Below are 27,708 nucleotides of genomic sequence, written 5' to 3'. Positions count from 1 at the left end.
ACTAAGGTTGGAATACTATATGATAGAAGAAAATACTATTATCTTCTTATAGTTAAAAAAAAAAGAAAGAAAAAGGACTACATGATAATGTTGTATAAAGTACTAAGCAAGTGATTGGCATGATGCTGCTGCTGCTGCTGCTAAGTCGCTTCAGTCGTGTCCGACTCTGTGCGACCCCATAGATGGCAGCCCACCAGGCTCCCCCGTCCCTGGGATTCTCCAGGCAAGAACACTGGAGTGGGTTTCCATTTCCTTCTCCAATGCAGGAAAGTGAAAAGTGAAAGAGAAGTCGCTCAGTCATGTCCCACTCTTCACGACCCCATGGACTGCAGCCCACCAGGCTCCTCCGTCCATGGGATTTTCCAGGCAAGGGTACTGGAGTGGGGTACCATTGCCTTCTCCGGATTGGCATGCAGTAAGCACTTAATAAATTTAAGGTTTTCTCTGTGCTTTATCCCAAATCCATTGGTAGAACATGCTTAGTAAGCATTTTTAGACTCATTCTCTGAGTATAACATCTGAGTCAGGACAGTCAGAGTTGGGTTTAATGTATGAAACCACATGGATCCTTGAGAGAGCCAAGGCCTAGTACACCCAAACAGACCTAAATGCGGTGCCCAGAGTGTGAGGCTTTCCCACTTACTTCAGGAAGACCTGTTTTCTTTTAGTGGAATTTCCTAAAAGGATTGTGCCTGTGGATAAAGCAACTCGTTTGCTTTTTTTTTCCTTTTCTGTAATTGAAATGGTATGTGAGTCATCATTCTACTTCCTCTCACTTGTAACATAGTCAGACCAGGGTAGCCTACACTTATTTGAATCAGCATGGCTTCCTCTGTGGTCATGCACTAGGATATTTCATGTTCTCTAATGATTCAAATTTCTCTACCAGATATATTTATTTTTTGAAAATGGAACCAAGAAATATAACCACAAATATCTGAGGGCACAAATTAATACTTCATGGTACCAGATACCTAATCTCAGATCACTTGTACAGCTCTTTTGATACACTATTTTAATTCTACCATCTTTAAAGGCATGAACTTAACAGCGTTATCCAACTGGATTTTCTAATAAATAAAATTAATCAGCTAGTTTGGCATAATGTCAGACTTATTAATGATGCCATTTTGAAGTATTTCTCAGATGAAAGTAATAATATTTTGCTGACTTGGGGGAGGAAGTCCACTGGAAGCCTTATTTTATGGTTATGTGAGCGCATGGTATTATAGATGTGTACTGACCGTTCAGGTAAAGCAATAAGAACAACTAAACATCCTCTATGAAAGAAGCAACAAAGATAGTCTCTTTTAACTTTTGAATTATATATTCTATGAATTATATTCTGTATTCATTAGTCAACAGTTATGAAGTATCAATGCAAAGAATCACAAAAGTGTTAATAATTTTGGTGAAATTATGCTGAAACATGGATATATAATAGTTTAAAATAAATATTCATATCTAGATCTAAACACAGTCTGGTAGGTCTGTTTTTTTCCTCATGAATCTATTGCCAGAAAAAAATTTCATCCTAATAAAGGATGTACACCTGCCAGAAATGCAATTTTTCCAAAAAATAAATATATATAAAATTTTTCTGAAATTATTTGTCTCTCTAAATGATGATAAATTTAATATACTCACTTTTAATATACTCCATTTTTCATAAAGAGCAAAAGTTAGTAAAATATATCTTGATTGTCTTTCTTGAGGACTGATTTTTTATGTCACATTTTATCTAAGAACCATAATCACTTTTAACTTTTTTTTTAATTGCCTATACTAATGAAAAGAAATTGAATAAAACTTTGGAAGAAAAATTAACTCAGAAGTAATGTTTGGAAAGTCATTTGTTTTCAGGCCACTGAGAAAATGTAGCTGAAGAAAATTTTTAGAATTTGCTATTTTACCATTTTTTAATAATGGACTAAAAAGTACAACCCTCAAGTATGGCACATTAATCACAAAGCTTGAACCACTTATTTCAGTAGTTGAATGGTAAGAGTAGAAAATAACATTTTGCTGTATGATTACATTAACTGAAAAAAAAATTCTACTTTTTAAAAATTAAAATTTAAGAAAATATATAAAAGTAAAGCAAAATCTTAGAAAATTCTATAAGTTAAAGGCAGTTCCCTCTTTTCTCTTGGTTCTTAACATGATTTTTCTCTCATCTCACCATCGACTTAATGAATACAGAGCCTGTCTATACCAATTTCCTCTTCCAGAGTCACTACATTCAGAGCTTGGTGGGTCTCAATAGGGATTTACTGCTGACTGAGTAATCTGGGTTCATGTGTGCAGTGACATCTAGCAAGAGACTTACCCTGAGAAGTGGATACCATGACAATGCGTGTAACCATGGTGTGACTGGCCTCTCTGACACGGCTCTCAAAAGCTTTCCCTCTGTGAAAACAGAAGCCTGTTTGCAAATTAATTAGTTTCTGGCGGCAGCTTGATTGTTGACCCAGAGTTTGTAGAGTGGAAAAACAATCAGATTAGTGTGCTCAGGGTAAAAGACCAGTGTGCAGTTGCGTGTGGCTTGCTCAACTATTGAAACCATGAATGGACTGAAACAAATTCTTTTCTGAGAAGCCTAGGCAGAGGTTAAGTGTGATGAGCCTAGAGCTCCCAACAGCAGGAGTGGGGAAATTAAAGGATTTTAGTCAGATAAAGCTGAATGATGGCAAGCAATGCCATTGAATTTTAATAGCATGGACAGTTTTGATGGGAGGGTGGCAACCGGTTAGGTTCTAATGACTGAGAAGAATAAGTTCACATTATTATTAAATGTAGGCTTGACACAAATACTTTCATAGTAGAAATTTTCAGAAACTTTCCGATAAAATTTGTATCAAAGGCTGATACGATGATATCTAAATGAAAAACTGTTATGAAGTAACCTGTCTTTTTATATTGATAAAATTTTGTTGGTGTATTTACCCCAACTGTTTTCTAAAATGCAATCCTCATGTGCCGAATGTAATTAATCATGAGTCAAAGAGAGATCTTGACTCATGAGATTGAATATTTTGCTATCTATTTTTGCAAGTATCAAATTAGGTTAACTGTGCCAGAGAATGATGTGTCAGAAGCTTAGGACAAAAAAAATTCTGCATACAGTTTTTGATGGTTAAAATTAGTCAATAGATTATTGTTTATGCTTACTTTTTAAAAATTACCTGACATAATAAGCCATATATACTCTTCCTTCTTAGATACCACTGGCAGATGTCTCCTTAAATATAGCTCTGAGGGCTATCATGATACTTTCCCATTTAAAACTCATTTATATCTTTCAATTTACAAGTGAATTGAATCCAGATTTCGCTGCCTGTCAAGTTCTTTGTCATCCAATCCTAAATGACCTCTCCAATATTAAGCACTAACAAACTGAAATTAAATTGTGTCCAAAAACTTACTATTATTTTCATTTAGCCATAGCATTCTCTAAAAGGATTTTAATCTCTCCTACCTTGGAATCCCAGACCACATAAATGCATGTTTGGATTTAGCACAGAGCCTACCACTTTGCCTTACAGTTTAGGATATACCAAATAAAAAACAATTCAATGAATCTGCTTTGCAGGCTCTGTAGTCAGATTGTCTGAGTTTGTATCCCAGGTCCTCTATCCCTTGTGACTTTGGTGTTAATTTACCTTACTTATTTTTATCATCCATTTATGATTTGTAAAATATAAGTAATACTAATATATTATTTTTCTGAAGATGCATGAGACAGCCCTTATAAGGTGATAAGAACAGTGTCTGATAATATGGTCAATGCTCATTATGACTGTGGTTGCTGCTGCTGTTATTTGCATACCAGCTCTATATCTAGAATATAGTACACATTTTGCAAATTAATACAGTTAGCCAGTCTGCAGATTTTTTGCCTTTCTTAATCTGTTCTCAGGTTACTTTTTCTTAATTTAATTGATTGTTGTCAATGTATGTATGGGCAGTTAATATATCAAAAATATTTGTCTTTAGTATTAAAATAATACATAAACATTGTAATAAAATTGGGCTTAACAAAACTAGCAGATGAAACACATGATGAACCAAGCGTAAATGTTAATAAAATGTATTTTTCTAAGTATTAATTTAGCTCTATTGAGTGCAATACTTACCACTGAAATCATTAGGTGAATATTTTAGTTTTTCCAACATACTTTTTTAAAAAACATTGACTGAATTGAATCTAGGATATTTCTTTATCTTGCCATATCACAGCTTAACTTTTAATTTTATTTTTCTTGTGAAGACATCGTCTATAACATTTGGGGTGAGAATTAAAAGCATGGAGTCTATGGAACTTGACTGCTGAATTGTACAGTAGCTAAGCAGCTACAGACAGCTAACGTGAGCTCTCTGTACTCAACATCCCTTTTTTCAAGAGGAAATAATAATAGTTCCTTCCTTATTGGATTGTCATGAGGATCATGCATAAGTAAATTTCTATAAAGCCCTTGGAAAGTAGACTACTTTTACCAAAAACAAACCTAACAAGCAAACAGAACAACTATTGATGTTAACTGGTTTCATAGCATTATGTAAGAAATTTAAATAATAGAAAAATAAAAATACCTAGCTATGTCAAATCACTAAAGATGTAGTAGAATGCACACACAGTCTTACTAAACTAAACAGCCATGAATTTCTGAGAAAGCAATGAAAATGACTTAAAAGGAAAACCAAGCAAGATGAATAGTGATCTATGCCCTTTCCTTAGGTTAAGTCTGTGCATAGAGAATTTCTTGTGGTCAGTACATTTTGATAAAAATAGATATGCTACTCTTTTGCTTTAATAAAGAGGAGGAGTTTTTCTAAGCTTAGTTATATACTTATTACTAAGTTACTTACATATAACATTGGTGGTGGTGGTGGTGGTTTAGTTGCTAAGCTGTATCCAACTCAGTGATTCTGTCTGTGTAGCTATTTGGCATTGCCTTGAAAGTTTCCCAAAGCCTGGCACATTCAAACACATCAGAGAACCAAAGGTTCTACCAGAGAAATTAATCTTAAGCTCATTTGTGTCCAACTTTTGTGACGCCATAGACTGCAGCCCACCAGGCTCCTCTGTCCACGAAATTCTCCAGGCAAAAATCCTGAAGTGGGTTGCCATTTCCTTCTCCAGAGGACCTTCCGAAACCAGAGATCAAATCTATGTCTCCTGCAATACAGGGGAATTCTTTACTGATGAGCCACCAGGGAAACCCCCAAAATGACACTGAAATGCTGTAAGCTTCATATAGTCAACCAAACATAAATCACAAAACATTATGTAAGAGAAAAGTATTTAAAATATTTTCCTGGTAATGTTAGTAAGGAAGATTTAAGTGTGTTTACATGCCCTTAGAAGAAATATTTTCAACAGAAATGTTTCTGTCATTATATGATTTAGGTAAACTAGACAAGAGAAAATCATATCCCTTCATTCCCACTCCAGCCTCCCACAACTTCCTTCAGCAATCTGTCAATTACCTGTGGTAATTTTGGATCAACACATGAATTCTCTATGACATTTTACATATGGTACTATTATTATGTTAAAATATACTGATTCAAAAATAAAGATATGCATTTGAAAACTATAATTTATTATTAGTAATTTTCATAAATTATTTTATTCATTATAGAAGTATAATTTTATTATTTTATGATGATTTACTAAATCATAACTATTTTGGCATTTAATGTAGGCTGTTAGCATAAAAGATGCATCAAAATGTACCTCTTCAGTAGATTTATAAATCTCTCTTCTTTTTGTTATTCAGTCGTTCAGTCATGTCAAACTCTGTGACCCGTAGACTGCAGTATGCAGGGATTCCCTGTCCTTCACCATCTCCTGGAGTTTGCTCAACCTCATGTCCATTGAGTCGATAAGGCCATCCAACCATCTCATCTTCTGTCATCCCCTTCTCCCCCTGCCTTCAATCTTTCCCAGCATCAGGGTCTTTCTAATGAGTCTGCTATTCATATCCGGTGGCCAAACTATTGGAGCCTCAGTTGTAGCATCAGTTCTTTCAATGAGTATTCAGGATTGTTTTCATTTCAAATTGAATGGTTTGATCTCCTTGCAGTGCAACGGACTCTCAAGAGTCTTCTCAAACACCACAGTTGAAAAGCGTCAATTCTTTGGCACTCAGCCTATATGGTCCAACTCTTACCTCCATACATGACTACTGGAAAACTCATAGCTTTGACTATATGGACCTTTGTCTGCAAAGTAATGTGTCTGATATTCATATGCTGTCTAGGTTATCAGAGCATTTCCTCCAAGGAGTAGGTGTCTTTTAATTTCATGATTGTAGTAGGCATCTGCAGTGATATTAGAGCCCAAGAAAATAAAGTTTGTCACTGCTTCCCTTGTTTCTCCATCGTTTGCCATGAAGTGATGGGACCAGATGCTGTGATCTTTGCTTTTTTGAGTGTTGAGTTTTAAGCCAGCTTTTTCCCTCTCCTCTTTCACCTTCATCAAGAGGCTCTTTAGTTCCTCTTCACTTTCTGCCATAAGGGTGGTGTCATCTGCATATCTGAGGTTATTGATATTTCTCCTGGCACTTTTGATTCTAGCTTGTGCTTCATTCAGTCAAGGATTTCTCATGATGAGTCTCAGTGAACTCCGGGAGTTGGTGATGGACAGGGAGGCCTGGTGTGCTGCGATTTATGGGGTCGCAAAGAGTCGGACACGACTGAGCGACTGATCTGATCTGATACTGCATATAAGTTAAATGAGCAGGGTGACATTATACAACCTTGATGTACTGCTTTCCCAATCTGGAACCAGTCCGTTGTTCCCTGTCCAGTTCTAACTGTTACTTCTTGACCTGCATACAGGTTTCTCAGGAGACAGGGAAGGTGGTCTGGTATTCCCATCTCTTTAAGAATTGCCCACAGTTTGTTGTGATCCACACAGTCAACAGCTTTAGTGTCATCAATGAAGCAGATGTTTTTCCAGAATTCTCTTACTTTGACCAATGATCCAATGGTTGTTGGCAATTTGATCTCTGGTTCTTCTGCCTTTTCTAAATCCAGCTTAAACATCTGGAACTTCTCGGTTCACATACTGTTAAAGCCTAACTTGGAGAATTTTGAGCATTACCTTGCTAGCATGTGAAATAAGTGCAATTGTGTAGTGGTTTGAATATTCTTTGACATTGCCCTTCTTTGGGATTGGAATGAAAATTGGCCTTTTCCAGTCCTGAGGCCACTGCTGAGTTTTCCAAATTTGTTGACATTTTGAGTATAGCACTTTCACAGAATCATCTTTTAGTATTGAAATAGCTCAGCTGGAATTCTATCATCTCCACTAGCTTTGTTCGTAGTGATGTTCCCTAAGGCCCACTTGACGTCACACTCCAAGATGTCTGGCTCTAGGTTAGTGATCACACCATCGTGCTTATATGGGTATCAAGATCTTTTTTGTATAGTTCTTCTGTGTATTCTTGCCATCTTTTCTTTATATCTTCTGCTTCTGTTAGGTCCATACCACTTCTGTCCTTTATTGAGCCCAACTTTGCATGGAATGTTCCCTTGGTATCTCTAATTTTCCTGAAGAGATATGTCAGTTCAGTTCATTTGCTCAGTGGTGTCTGACTCTTTGCAACCCCATGGACTGCAGCATGCCAGGCTTCCTTGTCCATCACCAGCTCCTGGAGCTTACTCAAACTCATGTCCATTGCGTTGGTGATGCCATCCAACCATCTCATTCTCTGTCATTCCCTTCTCCTCCTGCTTTAAATCTTTCCCAGCATCAGGGTCTATAGTCTTTCCATTCTATTGTTTCCCTGTATTTCTTTGCATTTCTTTTTTTTTTTAATTTTATTTTATTTTTAAACTTTACATAATTGTATTAGTTTTGCCAAATATCAAAATGAATCCGCCACAGGTATACATGTGTTCCCCATCCTGAACCCTCCTCCATCCTCCCTCCCCATACCATCCCTCTGGGTCGTCCCAGTGCACTAGCCCCAAGCATCCAGTATCGTGCATCGAACCTGGACTGGCATCTCGTTTCATACATGATATTTTACATGTTTCAATGCCATTCTCCCAAATCTCCCCACCCTCTCCCTCTCCCATAGAGTCCATAAGACTGTTCTATACATCAGTGTCTCTTTTGCTGTCTCGTACACAGGGTTATTGTTACCATCTTTCTAAATTCCATATGTATGTGTTATTATACTGTATTGGTGTTTTGCATTTCTATAACTACAAATAATCTCTTCCATTCGCTTAATACAGAGTTTAAAAAATGTCAGAGTTTCAATGTCAGAGAGAGTCATCCCTTTTATACATTTATAAAATCCTATGTGAAGTTGGTAGATTTATTTTTCCTTTGAAACCTCCATTGCCTTTTCCTGTTTGGCATACATACAGCAGGATTTCAGTGGCAGTCAGTACAGAGTTGTATTGGGGGGTGTGTATGTTGTATTTTGACCCATTTACAATTAGTAAGCTTGAATCTCAGTGATCCTGAAAACTAATATTGCCAAGACTGATATCAAATGATGATTGCCACTAACTACTTAACATCTATAGAGTTCATCAACACATATTAGAATAAATAAACACATTATACCCATGCTTTGCAGGACTAGAAGACAATCCTCTAAGTCAAACAAAAATGACAATATTCTGAAAAAAGAAAACAAAACACAGAAATTACCACTAAGCCTTACTCATTTTTGGATGAATTAAAGAGACATCTAGTCATATTAATAATTAAAATTATAAAATTTTGGCTTATAATACTAGGGTGAAATGGTAAGTTATAAAATATCTTTGATCAGAGATTTTCTTATATTTTCAATAATCATATTAAATATTTGAAGAGAAATTATTGACGTTGTGGGATATTGCTATTCCCCATAAGAAAGCTAATGACTATTGTACTTCTGATGATTTATTTTAAATAAATTAAAGGGGAAAAATCACATTCTTTATAAATATTAAAGTAATATAGTCAACTCTGATCAAGCAATCAGTGTCCTAATGGAGAAAATATACTGTAATTGGATTTGAGAGACCCTAAGATACTGTATGTTAATGAATCTTAAAATGTAAACTGGTTTTACACTTTTTTTTTTCCTTAGCCAGAACTACTTTTACTTCCTTTCTTGTCCATTTCAAATTCCTGAGTAAGAGCAACTTGCAGAATGGAATTAAAAAGACTGGCTGGAGATAGGGGTATGGTGGCAGGAAAGAGAACAGGAATGGCAGAGAGTCAGAGGATCCAGTTTTAATGGCCTACAGTGTTGAAATCATTTGGTAGTGATAGAGCTGAGGCAGCAACAGAAAAGAGGGTAGCCATGTCATAAAGATATGCCAAATCTCTACTCAGTTTAATAGTTTTGATAGTTTAATAGTTTTGATTTTGTATAAATGTGCTACAATTCCATTTATCAATTCTGTCTGTAAGCTACTCATGAATTCCCAAACTTTTCATCTTTGAAAAGATCATACTTTGTTAGTAGATTATGTCACAAATATTTAGTACAGAATATTTTGATATTAGTAGCAAAATGATGCTCCCTTTAATACACTGTAGTGCAACTAAGGAAGCTGAATATGTCATTGCTATTAGACGGATTACTTGGAAGTACAATGTATTTTCTAGGATGAGAAAACATAGGAGATTAAAATCATTAAGAGGGAGAAAAGTTTTCAGAAAACTTAACCTATCCACTGTTTGGATGTAGTCAGAAAAGAAAGATGAAAATTATAGAGAAATAAAGAACAGATTAATTCCTAATGGTTAATAGTAGCTTCCTAAATAGATTGTCATTATCACTTAACCACAGTAATAATATCTGTCACTATAATAAAATTTATAATATCACTTGTTGAAATTAAGATTCTTAAACTATGCTCTTGAGTCTCCTATCTAAAAGTCTAACCCTGAAGTTTATCATGTAAATTAGAAGTGATACATATTAAATAATTTTTCAGTCTTGGAACAGTAGAAAATATTATTGGGACATATGTTAATTCATGAGCCATTTTACATCTTATCATACAAAACAAATACTATATAATATGACATGATAGAGGTAAAATAGATGTTGTTAATGAGACATTAAGAATAAATCACTTTTAGGTAAACTAAACTGTCATATTTAATTACTATCTACAGTGTGCTTACATTCTGCTTTCCAACAAATGTCTTTACTTTCCCCAAGTCTAGTCCTTTCCCATCTCATTCAACACTGTCTGTCTCTGTATAGAACTTTAGTTTATCAGTCGGCACAATTACTAAAGTAGATTTCTACTCTTTCATCTGTACCCAGCACTTCTATTGAGCGTGCTCCTAGATCACTGATAATAGTACAGTGAATACCTAGCTACATTTGCTAGCTATAACGTATTATTCTGGCCAACTTCCATTTTTTGGATGCACATTAAGCACTCTCTTGGTACCAAGAACTATTATAAGAAACAGCTGAGTAAGAGAGATCTCTGCCCTCCAGGATAATACTAATAGAATTCTTTATCAAATGGAAAACTCTGGAGGTTTTAGCATGTCTATGGGATTACATGCCTATATGTCCAAGGAGTCTTAATATCTTAAATCCATTGTTTAACCCATAAAGTAAATGAACAAGTATATCCATTTTTCTTTCAGTGAAACATGAACTTTTTGATTCAGTTGATTTCCACGCTTTGTTTAACTCAGTATCAGAACCACAGTGTCTGAGCCTTTTACTTATAAAATGATACCAAGATTTGACAACTTATGAGGGAGGCTGCTTTTTGTCCTTATATCTACAGTGGTCTCTTATAAAATATGTGTTTAAGAGAGTTCAAAATCCAAGAAATTGGCAACCCCTTTTTTAAGTTTTGTGGAAAAAAGATGGGAATCAGTTGGAATAAAAAAAAACTGTACATAATATGACTTTCAATTTTTAGGAGATACTATTTTAGTGGAATATGTCCCTAATTATACATAAGTTTTTAAGTAAAGTCATCCCAAAAATAATGAGACAAAAAGAGATAATGGTTAGAGAGAATTCGTTAAGGAGTAGAGAAAAACCAGAAACAATATTATTTTATGTAAAGCAATTAAGCAGAAATTCTAAACGCTTTTAGATAGATAATCTAGAAGTTCTGGGCTGCTTTCCAGAAAGTAAGTAAATAAGATCACTTCAACTAGTCTCTGAGATTTAAAAGAAATATGTAAAAATAATGAATTCATCATTAACAATAAGCATGATTCTTGACCCATTCTCTCAGAGTAAAAACATTTCATTTGTTTAAAATTTTTAATTTCTCATTTGATTATTTAAAGCAGTGGTTAAATAATCTCCCTATTTCTTTGGATTTTACTATATTAATCTATAAATTATATTGTTGCCATATTTTAACACCTTTTATAGCTTCTCTATAAATATTTGAGGGGGCACAGTAACAAATTGAAGGATAATATTTTGAAAGATGAGGAAATCTACTTTTACTCAGTGTTTTAAACTAATTAATATACATAAGCATGTCTTGTTATATGGTCTAAGAAATTTATTCCAACATGTAATTATATAAGGCTCAGAACATTGCCCAGGTAATGGTTGTATGTATATTATAATTTTTATTCCATGGAAAAATATAAAAATCATAGGTCCACTAGAAAATAAAATGAATTTAATCTATATTAAAGTTAGAAAATATTTCTTTGTGTTACTAAAATAAAGAGAAGCAAGCCCTGTACTTATTAAAAACAAAATTGAAAGTATCAAATTGGTTTAGAAAATACCTTTATTAGTCCTGACTAGGTGTCTGAAAGGTGGAATATAGGTGGAAGCTATTCCATATTAGTACTCAAGATCTTATAGAATCTGTATTAAAGCAGAAGCAATGGGGAAGAGTTGCAAGGAAAAAAAATAGGAAATGGAATGCTTGCACTGAACAAAAACACAAATTGACTTAAACAGCACCGATTCTAAATTGCATCCACTGTACTGCAAAGGCATGACGTTTAGTGTTATTACCCTGAATATTTGAAAGTTTTAATAATGAAAGTATTAATTTGTAAAATTGATGTTTTTACATAAAGACATAATTGAAATCATTATCAACTGAAATCCTGTGATCATATAGTGTTTTATATTATTCAAAGTGCTTCCTGTAAAATCACTTCATCTTCCCAAAAACCTTGTGAGATAGAAAACTATAAGTAATAAAATTTAAGTAACCTACAAGAGGTGAGTAATAATCTTGTATCAACTGAAAACAAGATGAAATATACCTTCTGAACTCTGTTGTCTTTCTAACATGTTCATTTTATTATTACAGTTGTATACTTTTTAAAAAGCCAAGATTTGCCACACTTAAAGGAGTCTATCTACCAGTGGTTCACATAATTATGTCATTTATACATAGCTCAAATCATTGAAAACTTAGCTGATATAAATCCTTATTTCCAGGAGTTTGGCCCTGGGAGTAGTAACATATGCATCTCCCTGGGAATTTGTTAGAAAACAAAAATCTCAGAGCCCACTCACACCTACTTAATCAGAATCTTCTCTCTGTCAAAGTCCTACATTAGACCTGAGGACCAAACTATCAAAATATACCACACCTTTGAACATTAAAGAAGAAACAGAACAGTTCTGTTACATTCTACGAGTGAACAATCCTATACCTCAACTAAATTGACATTGGCATATAAGAATGTTTGTATGATACGTGTGTATGTGTTTGGTGTTTAGACTCTACTGTGATGTGGTCTAATCTAAACTTTGTCATTAATATTGGCTTTTAAAAAAAATAACTATATTTATTCTGTGCTACTTGGACTTTTCTCTAGTAAGTACTGGGTCTCACTATCCAGTTGCAGTGTATGGGCTTCTCATTGCAGTGGCTTCTCATTGTGGACTGAAGAATCTAGGGTGCTTAGGCACAGAAGTTGCAGTTCTGGCCTCTAGAGCACAGGCGTAATAGTTGCGGCACACTGGCTTAGATGCTGTGTGGCATGTGGGATCTTCCAGGATGAGGGAATAAACCCGTGTCTCCTGCAATGGTAGGTTGATTCTTTGCCACTGAGCCACGAGGGAAGCCTTAGCCTTATTAAATTAGTAGATTTTGGTTCTGTTTCAATTGGAGAATTATAAATACCTAATAAGTATATCCTTTGAATGGGTTGATTGGAATTTTAAGCAACAATCACTGGTAAGACCTTTGTGTAAGTCTAGTAAGACCCAATGTAGACAGCACATTAAAAAGCAGAGACATTAAAGGTCCATCTAGTCAAAGCTATGGTTTTTCCAGTAGTCATGTATGGATGTGAGAGTTGGACCATAAAGAAAGCTGAGTGTTGAAGAATTGATGCTTTTGAACTGTGGTGTTGGAGAAAACTCTTGAGAGTCCCTTGGACAGCAAGGAGATGCAACCAGTCCATCCTAAAGAAAATCAGTCCTAAAAATTCATTGAAAGGACTGGTGCTGAAGCTGAAACTCCAATACTTTGGTCACCTGATGTGAAGAACTGACTCGTTTGAAAAGACCCTGATGCTGGGAAAGATTGAAGGCAGGAGGAAAAGGGGATGACAGAGAATGAGATGGTTGGATTGTATCACCGACTCGATGGACATGAGTTTGAGTAAACTCTGGGAGTTGGTGATGGACAGGGAGGCCTGGCGTGCTGCAGTCCATGGGGTCGTGAAAGTCGGACATGACTGAGCGACTGAACTGAACTGAGTAAGACCCACCCTACCCTGCTTGAATCATCTAGCAAGACAGTGTTGGTGAATACAACTGTGTCCGTGGGCCAGGAAGATTCCCTGGAGAAGGAAATGGCAACCCACTCTAGTATTCTTGCCTGGAGAATCCCATGGACAGAGAAGCCTGGTGGGCTATAGTCCGTGGGGTCACTACAGTGTCAGACATGACTTAGGGACTAAGCAGTAACAACAAAGCACCTTTATGCTAACCCATAAAATCCCCCACAACTACATTTCCTGCTAAATGTTAGGGATTTTTTTTTAAAAGTAGTGGTAGAGATGGTGACTTCTAGGTTCAGAAAAGCCTCAGATAGTTTTAAAAGAGTTGTTTTTAGTATAGGTTTATATGAATTAACTTCTTTACACTTGAACTAAACTAGGACTAATAATGTTTTATTTTAAATAATAAACTGGATGATAAAACAGCAACATAGTATTTAAAATATGTGATAACTAATTATTTGCCTGTAAACTTCCCTGATGGCTCAGTCAGTTAAGATTCTGCCTGCAAGGCAAGGCACCTAGGTTCGATCCCTGGGTCGGGAAGATCCCCTGGAGAAGGGAATGGCAACCCACTCTAGTATTCTTGCCTGGAGAATTCCATGGACAGAGAGGACTCTGGCGGGCTACAGTCCTTGAGATCACAGAGTTGGACACAACTGAGTGACTAATCCAAATACCCTTTTGTCAAAAGTATCCAGGTTAAAAAAGAAAAACTAGACTTTTAGTGCAAATATACAGATAAAATTCAAACATAAAACCGAAAATTACACATTTTATGTTTCAACTTTAAAATTTGTATTGTGACATTAAATTTTAAGTATTAGGGATATGATATAATTTATATATATAATACAGCATGTCAGATATTAAAAATCTCTAGTATCCAGTGTACATAGATGTAATCCTTAGATGTAAAAAAAAAAACCTTAAAATAAGTGCAAGTTGTTTTGTTAAAGTAACAGTAATTGTTCGTTTCCAATATATTGAGATTAAGCCAAAGTACAAAAAAGGTGGCTAATGTTAAATTTGATTTATTAGTTCTTAAGGGATAATAAAATCTTGAAGATTAAACAGAGTATGTAGTAAGAATTGTTTTCTGCAAATTCTAATCACTTTGAAAACTATTCTATAAATTATCTTCTTTAGTGCTTTGAATTTCCTTCTCCACATAATTAGACATTTTCAAGAATCAAAACTATTATTGTCTCTAAAGAACAAAAGCCATGGAAACTGCTAATTATATCACAGTTGAGCATGTTTTTCTTTGAAGAGGTCCTGAATTTTCAGCATTTTGAGAACACATTCTGATCAGAATGTGATAGAGTTAATTCTAACTTTGCTGATTTTGCAATCAAGATAATTAGTTTCTTCCTATAAACTCTGTTATTAAAAAGTTTCCAAGGTCTGTGTCAAATAAAAATTGACCTAAATCCTCCCTGGTTCCTAAATCATTATTTTAAGAATCAGTCTACAATGTGGAAATAGATATTTCCTTTCCCTGGAATTCAGGGGCCTAATGGAGAAGGCAATGGCACCCCACTCCAGGACTCTTGCCGGAAAATCCCATGGATGGAGGAGCCTGGTAGGTAGGCTGCAGTCCACGGGGTCGCTAGGAGTCGGAAATGACTGAGCGACTTCACTTTCACTTTTCACTTTCATGCATTGGAGAAGGAAATGGCAACCCACTCCAGTGTTCTTGCCTGGAGAATCCCAGGGACGGGGGAGCCTGTTGGGCTGCCATCTATGGGGTCGCACGGAGTCGGACACGACTGAAGCGACTTAGCAGCAGCAATGAGAGGGAACTCAGAGGTAAGCCCCTATGGATGCAGTCCTTGAAAAACGGCTTGAGCTTTTACCAAGTCCTAGGAAATGGGCAGATTAGAGAGAAGAAACTTTTTCCATTTCCCTTGCAAAATTAACTTTTTATTTCACAGAGGAAAATTTTTTTGTTTGATTACATATTCAGAAATGTTTTGGCAAAGTAAATTTTTATGATAAAACTGGCTTGTTTTTTAAAACAACTATTACTAAAATTCACAAATACCAGTTTTGCTATGTAGATTCTGAGCTACTTTTCAGAGAGAAAAAAAAAAAAAAGTAAGCGGAAATTGTGTATACACCTGGATTTTAAGAACATTCCAAAGAAATAAATTGGTAGTATAAATTTTGTGTTACTTAAGTGGTTCTGTTCTTTTCTTGACAAAGTTTCAATGTATCAATTTAACTTCCAGTCATATAAAATATGTGGATGAGATAATTGAATGAAATCTCTAAGAAATATCTGAGAGAATAGACAAGAATAAATAGGCTTTCAGGCCATTCAAGTCAGCTAGAGCTATAGTATCACCAATATCAATATCAGACGAAAAGGTAAACTAGAAACATGTATTTATGAGTATCCAGATATTCTAAATAAATGCATAAAGTCAATTCTAGTGTTACAAGAATGATTCAGTAAGTATAAACCTCTCAATTCATTACCTTTATATTTTAAAAATAAAATCTGTTACCTTTTTAATGTTGAAAAATTAATCAGATTTTCTGATTAAAATTTGTTAGCTAAGAGTAGAAGAATATGTCCTTAATGTGATAAGAAAGAATTGAACTACAATTAAAGTTCTTACTGCCCAGAAGCATACCAATAATGTATATGTTATTATAATTATTTTAAAATAATAGACATTGTATTTTAGAGCACTTTTTGTAAAATTAACAGTAAAATTGAATGAAGGGGACAGAGATTTTCCACAGAATTCTACTCCCCATATGCTTAGCCTCCGCATTATCAACATCCCCTACCAGAGTGTACATCTGTTACAGTTGATGTATTAATACCTATACTGACACACACATTATCACCCAAAGTCTTATATTTATATTAGGGTTCCCTCTTGGTATTTGAACCAATGTATAATGATGTATATCTGCGCTTACAGTAATTGTACAAAGTATGTCAGTCTAGCACTGTGAAACCACTGACCCAAAAAGCCCCTGTGTTCAACCTCTTCATTCTTTCCTTTCTCTTAATCCCAGCAACCCCTGATCTTTTTACTGTCTGTATATTTTTATCTTTTCCAGAATGTCGTGTTATGAAATCATACCATATGGTATGTAACCTTTTGCAGATTGGCATCCTTCACTTACTAATATACATTTGTTTCCCCTATGTCTTTTTCTGGCTTGATAGTCCATTTCTTTTTCGCTCCAAATAATATTCCGTTGTCTAGATTCACCTACTGAAGCACGTCTTGGTTACTTGCAGGTTTTGGCAATTTTGAATAAAGCTTCTATAAACATAATGTGCAGGTTTTTGTGTGGATATAACTTTTTAACTCCTTTGAGTGTATAGCAGGGAGCATGATTTTGGGGCCATGTGGTAAGGGTATGTTTAGTTTTGTAAAAACCACCAACTGTCTTCTACGGTGGCTGTATCATTTGAAATTCCCTGCAATAAATGAGAGTTCCTATTGCTTCAAATCTTTGCCAGCATTTTGTGTTCTGGATTTTGGCCATTCTAATAGATGTGCCATGGTATCTTGTTGTTTTAATTTGCATTTTCCTAAAGATATGGAACATCTTTTTCTGTGTTTATTTGCCCTCTTTGTATCTTCTTTAGTGAGATGTCAAAGTCTTTGGCCCATTTTTTTAATCTGATTGTTTATGTTCTAATCGAGTTTTAAGAGTTCTTTTTTTTATTAGATGTGTCTTTTGCAGATAGTTCCTCATAGTCTGAGACTTGTGTTCTCATTCTCTTTATATAATTGTTTTTCGAAAGATGTATTTATTTCTATGAAGTATATCTTAAACTTACATCTTTCCTTTTATTTTAAATGTTACCAAGTGAATGAGATATGACTACAGATTGGAGAAAGAGTTGAAAAGAGTTACTGCTATGTTTTTCTTCCTTCTCCGAGAGATTTAAATCACTCCTGTACTATATCTCTTTGCTGTGTTTTCTTTTTTTAGCTCTTTGCTTAAACACTGAAACTTTTAAAAAATAAATCACGTTCACTGAAATGTACTTTTTCATCTTGTTTAATAAAGCAGAGTAAGCACATTGTATAAAAAAATTTGATGAACTTTCTGGCAAAGGGAAGGAAAACGTGCTCTAATTTAAAATGAGGTAAGTTAGGAAATAACATGATTCTTGAACCTCTACCAATTTTCTCTCTAAGGGAAAGTTTTAGTGTGAAGTCATCGATTAAGTAAGAGCATATAAATTATTTGTTATCATGGAGCAGTGGCTTTTCTAAACAAAACAAGTTCTATTTTCTTTGGATGTAGACAATGAAAGTTTGCTGCCTTGGCCCTTCATCCAAGCTCAAAATTTATTTTTAATTTATATTATATGCAAAATATTGTAATTACTTAATGAACATGGAATCCATTGATAGCTTGATTATGTTTTTAGAGAGTGGGGTTTACATTATACATATTCCATTTAATGTTAATATCTGTAATGATAAAATATTTTTAAAAATTGCCTTTTTCCCAAACCTTTTCAATTTTGTAGAAATCCATTAGGGGAAAAAGTCTATATTAAGTCCTTGAGGTTTAAATATAATCAAAATAAATATCCAACTTATTTTTATCTCAAGAATGTGTACATTATATATGTATGTGTATCCATTTGTAACCATTATTAGATAATGAAAATTCTTCCATGAAATTTCTCTGATCTTCTCAAGTAACAAATCATCTAATCTAAACTTGTGCTCAGCCATGGCCAACTCTTTTTATGCTCAGTTGTATCTGCCTCCTTGTGATCCTGTAGACTGTAGCCCACTGGCTCCTCTGTCCATGGAATTTTCCACCCAAGAATACTGGAGCAGGTTGCTGTTTCCTACTCCAGGGGATCTTTATGACCCAGAGATTGAACCCAAGTCTCTTACATGTTATAAATTGGCAGGCAGATTCTTTACCACTAGTGCCACCTGGGACATAATTCAAAAACATAATGTAAAGGACACTTTATGATGATGCCTAGAAATGAATTTATTTATTTAGGACCTAATCCAAGACATAATTTATAGATATTACAACTTTCTGTATTTAAGAAGGAACAAATATTCCAAAATTATAGAAATGCCTAAAAATATTATAGTTGAGGTAACTGTATTAAATCTAAAGACATGAACTGTTTCAAAATCCATATCTATCATGATATAAAACAGACCTACAGGTCATTATTCATAATGTGCCTATAAATAAAAAGAACATCATTATGCAACTCCTGAATTCTGCAATGGAGAAAAATCACTCTTAACTTATAAAGAATAAAGTATATAATTATATCATTCCCATATTTAAATATTGAAGAATTGCTTCTTTTACAACAATCAATAAAAAAGACAACATGCTTACAAGGTAAAAGGGTGAAACCAGACCACATTTATTAGATAAGTATCAGATCATAAGAAGTGAGACGTAATCCTATGAACTGATAGATCCATTTAATTTAACTTAGATTAATATTCCAATCACTCATCTTAAAATCTGCTATGTGCTCAATACTGTATATCTGTAATTTGAGAAATTCAATAAAATAGAGAAACGATTGTATAATATACATGATAAAAATAAATCAACCAGTTCTAATGAGATGGATAAAACTGGAACCTATTATACAGAGTGATGTAAGCCAGAAAGAAAAACACCAATACAGTATACTAACACATATATATGGAATTTAGAAAGATGGTAACAATAACCCTGTGTACGAGACAGCAAAAGAGACACCGATGTATAGATCAGTCTTATGGACTCTGTGGGAGAGGGAGAGGGTGGGGAGATTTGGGAGAATAGCATTGAAACATGTATAATATCATGTATGAAACGAGTCACCAGTCCAGGTTCGATGCACGGTACTGGATGCTTGGGGCTGGTGCACTGGGACGACCCAGAGGGAGGGTAGGGGAGGGAGGAGGGAGGAGGGTTCAGGATGGGGAACACAGGTATACCTGTGGTGGATTCATTTCGATATTTGGCAAAACTAATACAATATTGTAAAGTTTAAAAATGAAATAAAATTAAAAAAAAAATCAACCAGCAGGACAGAGAGATGAAAAAATACAGCAACATGTTATTTCTTAAAAAAAAGAAAGAAAAAACACAGAAACTAAACATATATTACCACTTTTCAAACATTTCTACAGCATATAGGCAATTACAATATGAAAATATTCCTATTTGAATGTAAAATGTTAAAAATCACAATATTTAAGTAAAAACAACATACATTCTATCTAGATATAGAAAATCAACCATACACTGAAGATTTTATCAGACAAATTTTCATCTCTGTGAAAATCTAAGTAATGTTTTCAATGCAGGCTCAGTTATACGGCTTGAATTTCTTGATTTTCCTGCAGTTTGAATTTAAGACTAAGTTATAAAGATAAGTATCAGTAAAGAAAAGAAAGTAAGTGATTTTCTTACCACCCATAATGATAATTATTTACAGGCTATGTTTTCTTAATTTATCTTACTCCTTATATGTGTCTTAGCACACCTTAACAGAAAGTTAATATAAACATATTACATTTTGTTTCAGAGACATAGAAGTAATTTTAAATTATTTTTCTAAGAAAAATTTTCATATACAGGAAATTTGAAAGAATTTGATAGTGATGCACATTTGTTCTCAACCTGTATTCTACAAATTTACAGTTTTCTGTAATTTATCACATATCTATCTATCCATTTTTCTTCATCAACCATCTTTTTTTTGTCAATTCAAAATAGATGTCAGCCATCAGCACACAATTCCCAAATGATTAACAGTGATTCAAGTTCAATATTGTTTATTTTTTCTATTGAGGTGAAACTTATATAGAATGAAACACACTAATAACAAGTGTAGTGTACAATGAGTTGTGACACATGAAATACTTCTGTACGCTAAGTGCCAACTAAGGTTAGAAACACCCCAGAAAGTTTTCTCTTGCCCTTTCCTAATCAATCTCCATACCTTTGTCCCCAGCTGTGAAGCTGCTGCGAAGTCGCTTCAGTCGTGTCCCGACTCTGTGTGACCCCATAGACGGCAGCCCACCAGGCTCCCCCGTCCCTGGGAATCTCCAGGCAAGAACACTGGAGTGGGTTGCCATTTCCTTCTCCAGTGCATGAAAGTGAAAAGTGAAAGGGAAGTTGCTCAGTTGTGTCCAACTCTTAGCTATCCCATGGACTGCAGCCCACCAGGCTCCTCCCTCCATGGGATTTTCCAGGCAAGAGTCCTGGAGTGGGGTGTCATTGCCTTCTCCTTGTCCCCAGAGGAATCCACTATTCTGAATTTTTTACAATAATTATTCTTGCCTAGTTGAGAAACTCATAAATGGAATTACACAATACATGCTCCTTTGTTTTAATATTTTTGAAATTCATCCATATCATTACATATATCAGTATTTTGTTTCTTATTATTTCTGGGAAATTCAGTTCAGTTCAGTCACTCAGTCGCGTCCAACTCTGTGACCCCATGGACTGCAGCACACCAGGCCTCCCTGTCCATCACCAAATCCCGGAGTTTACTCAAACTCATGTCCATTGAGTGGGTGATGCCATCCAATCATCTTATCCTCTGTCATCCCCTTCTCTTCCCACATTCAATATTTCCCAGCATCAGGGTCTTTTCAAATGATTCTGGGAAAATTTACCTGTTTGGGCTATACCACATCCTGTTATCTGTTCTACTGATAGACACCTCAGCTTAATGACACTGCCATAACCATTCTTGTTCAAGTCTAGTTGCGGGCATAAAAGTTTTCATTTCTCTCAGTTAAAAAGCAATGACTGGATCATGGGGTAGGTAAGCCTGTGTGCTCAGTCGTTCAGTCATGTCTGAATCTTTGTGATCACCTGGACTGTAGCCCGCCAAGCTCCTCTGTCCATGGAATTTTCCAGACAAGAATACTGGTGTGGGTTGCCATTTCCTCCTTCAGGGGATCTTCCTGACCCAGAGACTGAACCCACATCTCCTGTGTCTCTTGCTTTGGCAGGTAGATTCTTTACCACTGAGCCAGCTGGGAAGTCATAGGGTAGGTATATGTGTGGCTTTATAAAAAATGGCCAGAACAATTTATATTCCAACCAAAACTGTATCAAGGAGAATGTCAAACAATGGATTGACAAAAACAAACTGAATGTTGATGAAGCCGCTTGGCGTTGTGTAGAAGAAAAAAATGTAGCAAGGTAAGCCTGATAACCAGAAACTCAGAAAGCTATTAAAGGGTGGGAAAACTTTAAGGACCTAGATTAAGACATGAAGAATAAAGATAGATATAAAAATATTTAGGAGAGAGATGGAAATAAAACCTGATGACTGACTAAATATTGATAAAGAGTAAGGAGAAAGAAATGGGGTGGCATTGAGAAAGATGAGCTTCCAGTTGGAACAAGTGTGGACATGATGGAGATAGTGAGTTATTCTGAGAAGCTGAATGTGCAATACTAATAAACATGGTCAAAAGTCAGCCCAGAAGTGCTGCTCAGGCACAAAAGTATATCCTGATAATTGGGGAATCAAACTGATTAAGATGGAGATATATATATATATATATGAATGAAAGTGAAAGGCAGCAACTATGGGAGTGATACGTTTCTGAATATTTCCTTACTCTACTTAAAAAAATTCTTTTAGCAGAAAAAGTTTTAATTACCTCCTAATGATTATACACACCTGTAATCTTACCTATATATAATGTGATTAAAAACACTAATCATTCAGTAATTGCAAAGGTGATGAGTACACTCATGGTATAAATTTATTGACAGGAAGTACAAGGGAGAACCTAAAAATGTTGCAGCACATCCAGTTTTGCTTGATGGGGCATATAGCTGTTTAAGTCTCAACATTGAGAATCAAACCTCCTTTTGAATTCTTTGGATTCATGTGTCTTTATCTAAGTTTGTATGGAGAAACATGTGGCTGCTGATATTTTAGTGTCTGACTCATTTTGTCTCTTTCATTATGACCAAGTGATGTGGGGAGGGGGGGGAAGGAGCTGTTGATTTGCCCTTGGTGCCCTTTATTTTCCACTTTTGTATTTTTTAAAGATGCTCTTTTTTTTTTTTCACTTCAATGGTGCTCTTCTTAAATGATTTGTGGAGAACAGCACATGGCTAACTTGGAAGCAGGGGTAACCAATACTTGGAAAACAGTGATAGCTCTTATTTCACATGGCATGTTGTTCTATGTCCATGCGTTTTAATGCCATTAGGTCATTTGAGCTTTATAGCCTCACCATATTCTCACCTTATGATGAGAACTTGAAACAGATATGTGAAATAATGTTTGAAGGGTCACACAGTTAGTGGTAAAGCTTAGCCAAATGTGACAGCTCCTTACTGTATCCTCGTGCAGTTACTCTGCTATCACCTGTGTGAAGGCAGTTTACAAACTGTAAAACGGTTATAAAAATAGAATAGTGTTCAGCTGAGTTCAAATTAGCAAGGGTTTAAATGGTAATATATACTATCTTAAGAATTAGGATTTGAAGATAAATGACAGAGCCCTGCCTTTAAAAAACTTTAGGAAGAAATTGTAAAGAATATCTAGGGCAGGTGAGATGGTTTAACAATTTTAACTGAAATCTAAGCAAAATATTGTGAGAACCCAGAAGACAAATTTCCACTTGAAGAATTTAAAGAAAGTACTTTTGGAAAATATTAGGAAAAGATCTTGAAAAATTGGCATGATTCTTCATATAGAATTTGCATAAATACAGTCCTTTAAGAGTGAAAGTTTCAAGAATGCAGAACGATAACAGGAGGATACAGATGAAAATGCAATGTGAGGTGAGCCATGAATTATATAGCAAGGGGACTGAATAGTGAGGACCTTGAATGTCTTTATGGAGTCTGAAGTAGTAGAAAGCATCAAGCTTTTACACCAATTTTTAATTAAGAAAGCTGATCTCTTTATTAAAATAGTGAACAGTAACCAAATCGTGTATGCGCATAGACAACCTAGATACATATTACAAAATACATTGGTATAAATATTTGATGCTGCTTGGTACAGTAAAAACTCGGGTCTTGTTCACATCCTAGCTTTGCCAGTTTCTAGTCTGCATTTTGAACGCTTGTTGGGTCTTAATGTCAGACTTCTTTCTGGGATGAGTGTGGCTTAGAACAATGTATAAAAAGGACAAGGAAGGATCAAAGTAACTAGTATCTTTTGTTTTCACTTACTGTTTGTGCTCATCTTCCCATCCGAATCAGCTCTTCTCGGTTTCCTAGCATGACTCATTTTGAACCTTTCTTTGGGTTAAACTATCCCAAGGGCTGTTCATATTTTTCCAGCCAACTAAGCATCAAAAGTTTTTCCAGGCCTATTTCTTGGCAGCCAGAGGTTTTTCTATTCCATAGCCAAAAATGATATATCCATTCTGCTTAGGCTGTTAGCTAAGAATGTGAGATGACCTTATGCTGCATTCCCTGCATTCTCAATGTGCTAGACATTCCCATTCACGGTCTTCTGATTCTTTGGGGGCCTCCCCCCTGCCCCAGGCTGTATCAGAGCTGAAAGGGAAAGAAACCAGTCACTTTGGGTGCCATCCTGGTGTGCTGGCCTTCATCTGGTGAGAGTTTTTCTCTGTCAGCAACTTCCCTGCTAGTTAGCTTGTAAGTATTTTCAAGTCTAAGGCTGTGACATTAGAAATATTTTTTCTTAATTGTAAAAATTTTAAAATTTACATAATTTACACCTGCTCTTTGTTCTTCTTAGTTGTCTATAACAGGTTTATAGCTACCTTATCATCCAGCTTCTGTTTCTGTTTGCTTTCATTAGCAATCTGAGTTTTTGTTACCATTAACTTTTAAACATATATTTACACAGTATATTTCTAAACTTTTATGTTCTATAATTATACAAGCTAGCAGTTTTTGAAGGCCTGTGATACAGCAATATAAATAGGTTAGGTAGGTAAGTAGATAGATAGATACACACACAGAGACATATGTATATATATATAGATAGATAGATAGATAGATAGATATAGATGTATATATGTATATATTCTAATGTAATTCTTTCATCACCCCTCAAAGACATGTGCCTCTGACAGATAAGAAAGTTGAGACTAGTTGACATTTATTAATTTTTTGATGTTACAAGTCCAGTGAGTGGGAAAAGCCTCATTTTACCCAGTTTTTATTTGACTCCTATCACAGGAGAGTTTTTTTTTTTTTTTTTTTTTTAGGAGAGTTTTTATATATGTACAGTGAGGTAAGAATTTATTTTTATGTTGTTAATTCAAGGTATATATTTAGTAAGGATTTTCCTTCATACATAAATCATAATGTCAGTGAAGTCACATTTCAAATGTGAAGAAAACAAGAGTCTATGTTTATTTGTGAACTAGGTGAATTTTCAAGCCTTCCTGTCCTGTCATAATGGTGTTAGGACTGATTCAGAGAGTTAGGTAATTGGCACTGTTGTTCTACAGTGGGCTTTTGTTCCTTCTGTTCTGCTCTAGAACCCCCTAACATACTTTACAAAAGGATCGTCTGTTTCATGGTGTGAAACTATTCCTCTTAAAGTTGCATAAGAGAGTTTATAATCATTAATTCCATCCTCTATCCCAATGAACTGTCTGTAATTTACGTCCTAGAAAAGCAATGTATGTTATACCATTTGGAGTATAGATACTCCAAAACCTTAAATCATCCAGTAGGTTTGATTCATTTTCAGAAGAAAATATTTCTATGGTTTTGCTTGAATGTTCTTGTTCTTTGGGGACTTGTGGGTACAAGGGAGAAGTCCAGCCAAATGCTGGTCAAAATGTGCCCATCCTAGCAAATCAGACTGATCCTAATCCTGAGTGCAGCAAAATGTGTTCATAATTTAAGTAAACTCAAGATGCCAAATGAATCATAAAGGGAGCCGCATGTCCTATAACAAGGTGTCATTTCCATTAAGTGTGAGATTGCACCTGAAGGACAGTTTAATTTGCAGCTGCTAAAAATATTTTGACAGAGTGGTACTGTTATAAGTGGCAGGTGGTGCCCAAACGTGAAGTTTGCAAGAAATGCCATGTGTGGGATGAGGTGTGGAAGAATGTCAAGGGGTGCTAAAGGAGATAAAGGGGAAAAGAGAAGAGAAGTGTATTTACTCAGCATTTATTGCTATTATCATGATTAAAGACTCCATGCTTCACATGATAGCATTGGCCCAAGATTATTAAATGTGACTATTTGTTCAGCTTCTATCCCAAGCTCAGGGGCATTGCAAAGGTAGCACAGTACCTGTAAAGGCAAAGTTTCTTCCCCAAAGGCATACCATTTATAAGCTATTCAGATGAGAGAATCTTTCCAACTCTATTTACCCTTCATAGTGTTTACATTGCAGTTGTATGCTGGCAAGATTAATGCACTTTGATCTTGCTTAAATGGATTTTGCCCCTTTCGTTTGATGTTCAGCTTTTACTATATATCCACATGAACTTCCTGCTTTACATGGCAAGAAATATTTTCAAATTGTACAAGCTCAAAGGTTTTGTTAAATCATTCTCACTTGGGATTTTGTGAACTTTACAGAGTAGAGTAATTTACAGAGTTGCAATGTGGAAAAGTATCTAGGGGCATTGTAACTGTTTACATTATTAAAAATCCTGTATGTGCATGTCTGTTATTTTCAATGGACTTGAATATATTAAAATCAGGAATTTGTATCTGGAAATAGGCAATCACTGATTTAATGGGTTACAGAACACAAATTTTAGAAGAAAAAGTAACTAGTGGGTTTGGGTTTTTCATTTCTGCTTGCCGTTTGCTGGAAGTAACTGGAAGTAGAATAACTTCCTCTGTAAATGCCAGGAATTTTCTTAGATTCCTAAAGAGAACTAATAAAATAGGTCAATCTAAATGAATTTTGGTAAAACTTTTCCATGCAGTGTTTTTGATGACAGGGCAAGTTATTGAATACTTGAGGTTTCACAGGACAGTGGTAATCTCTGACTTCTAATATATGCATTATTCTTAGCTTCATAAAATGAAGAGGCATGCTTTCTGATATTTTAATCCTACTGATGAAATCTAATTTTGAAAAATTGCAAACAGATAATCTATTTTACTACATTAGTTACCTAATACAAAGGGATGCAATCAAAAACAAAAAGCTTCTTCTCAATTAAAAGAGCATTTATAACATTTCAGTAGAACCTTTTGAAAAACCACTATGGTATAATAACTCTTAGAAATAGTTGCAGTTTAAATAAACACATCTAAACATTTCTTTAACCAAGAACTTAAACATTGTCAAAGCTATGATGAGTTCTGTTCATTCCCAAGCTTTAACAAACTACTTCCAAAAGCAATAAAATGTGATATATCTTTAAAAAAAAAAAAAAAAAACCTGCACATTTTAGTTCAGCAAACTCATTCATCTATTTCATTTATTCATTCAGGAGCAATGTTCTGTTTGAGAAATTATGCTTAGCCTGGAAGAAATAGGGAAAAAATAGGGAGATCAGCTTACAAGAATAAAGAGGAAAGAAAATACATCATTAAATAGAGTTTTATGGATTCTGATTGAGGAATATGCACCAGGTGCGAGGAAAGAGTTTATATGTTAAAAGGAGGTAGAATATACAAGGTGGATTGAAGAAGGTAAGGCCACAAGCAGGGAAAACATGAGTGTGGATGCCAGGGCAGAAAAGATAAGGGCATACATTTAGGTAGCTGCAGTGAGATAGATTCACAATATGCTTAGGGGAATTTTTGGTCTGTTAGAAGCTGAAGGTAAGAGAGGGAGAAATAATGGACAAACGATTGTCATAAAAAATGAAGGTGAGCATCATAAAAAAAAAAGAGAATTAAATGATTTAGAAGAGATAGAAGCAAATTTTCCTCCATGTTATGTGAACTAAATGACTGTGAAGATGGTAGATGTCGTGTTTTCTGGAATGATATGTGGGTTTGCTAAGGAGTTAATAAAGGGAAACTGTGGTTGGTTCTACTGAAAAATAAGTCAGAGGTTTTAGTCCATG

General features: G+C 35.0%; 1 protein-coding gene and 1 long non-coding RNA gene across 8 annotated transcripts in view; one reads left to right on the top strand and one right to left on the bottom strand.

Annotated features, from left to right (window-relative positions):
- Positions 1-20,909, bottom strand: part of LOC147374453 (uncharacterized) — a 30,864-nt gene extending 9,955 nt beyond the window's left edge. Inside the window, exon 1 of the long non-coding RNA XR_015163257.1 lies at positions 20,694-20,909. This is a non-coding gene — a long non-coding RNA (uncharacterized LOC147374453). The remainder of the gene's footprint in view (positions 1-20,693) is intronic.
- Positions 1-27,708, top strand: part of SEMA3A (semaphorin 3A) — a 553,854-nt gene that overhangs the window by 458,608 nt on the left and 67,538 nt on the right. The window contains exon 1 of one of the 7 annotated variants that reach the window (XM_086398576.1): positions 15,304-15,532. The exons of 5 other annotated variants lie outside the window; for them this stretch is intronic. In XM_086398576.1, the coding sequence (XP_086254702.1) occupies positions 15,346-15,532 (187 nt within the window). In that variant the 5' untranslated portion in view covers positions 15,304-15,345. Of the gene's footprint in view, positions 1-15,303; positions 15,533-24,237; positions 24,344-27,708 lie in introns of those variants that run through there. One more of the 7 variants, XM_086398577.1, reaches the window with a different exon arrangement.

This window comes from Bos grunniens, chromosome 4 (genome assembly GCF_055505025.1).
Source record: "Bos grunniens cultivar Pamir isolate PY7600 chromosome 4, Bosgru_T2T1.0, whole genome shotgun sequence".
NCBI classification, from domain to species: domain Eukaryota; kingdom Metazoa; phylum Chordata; class Mammalia; order Artiodactyla; family Bovidae; genus Bos; species Bos grunniens.
This window is presented reverse-complemented; position numbering and strand designations above follow the sequence as displayed.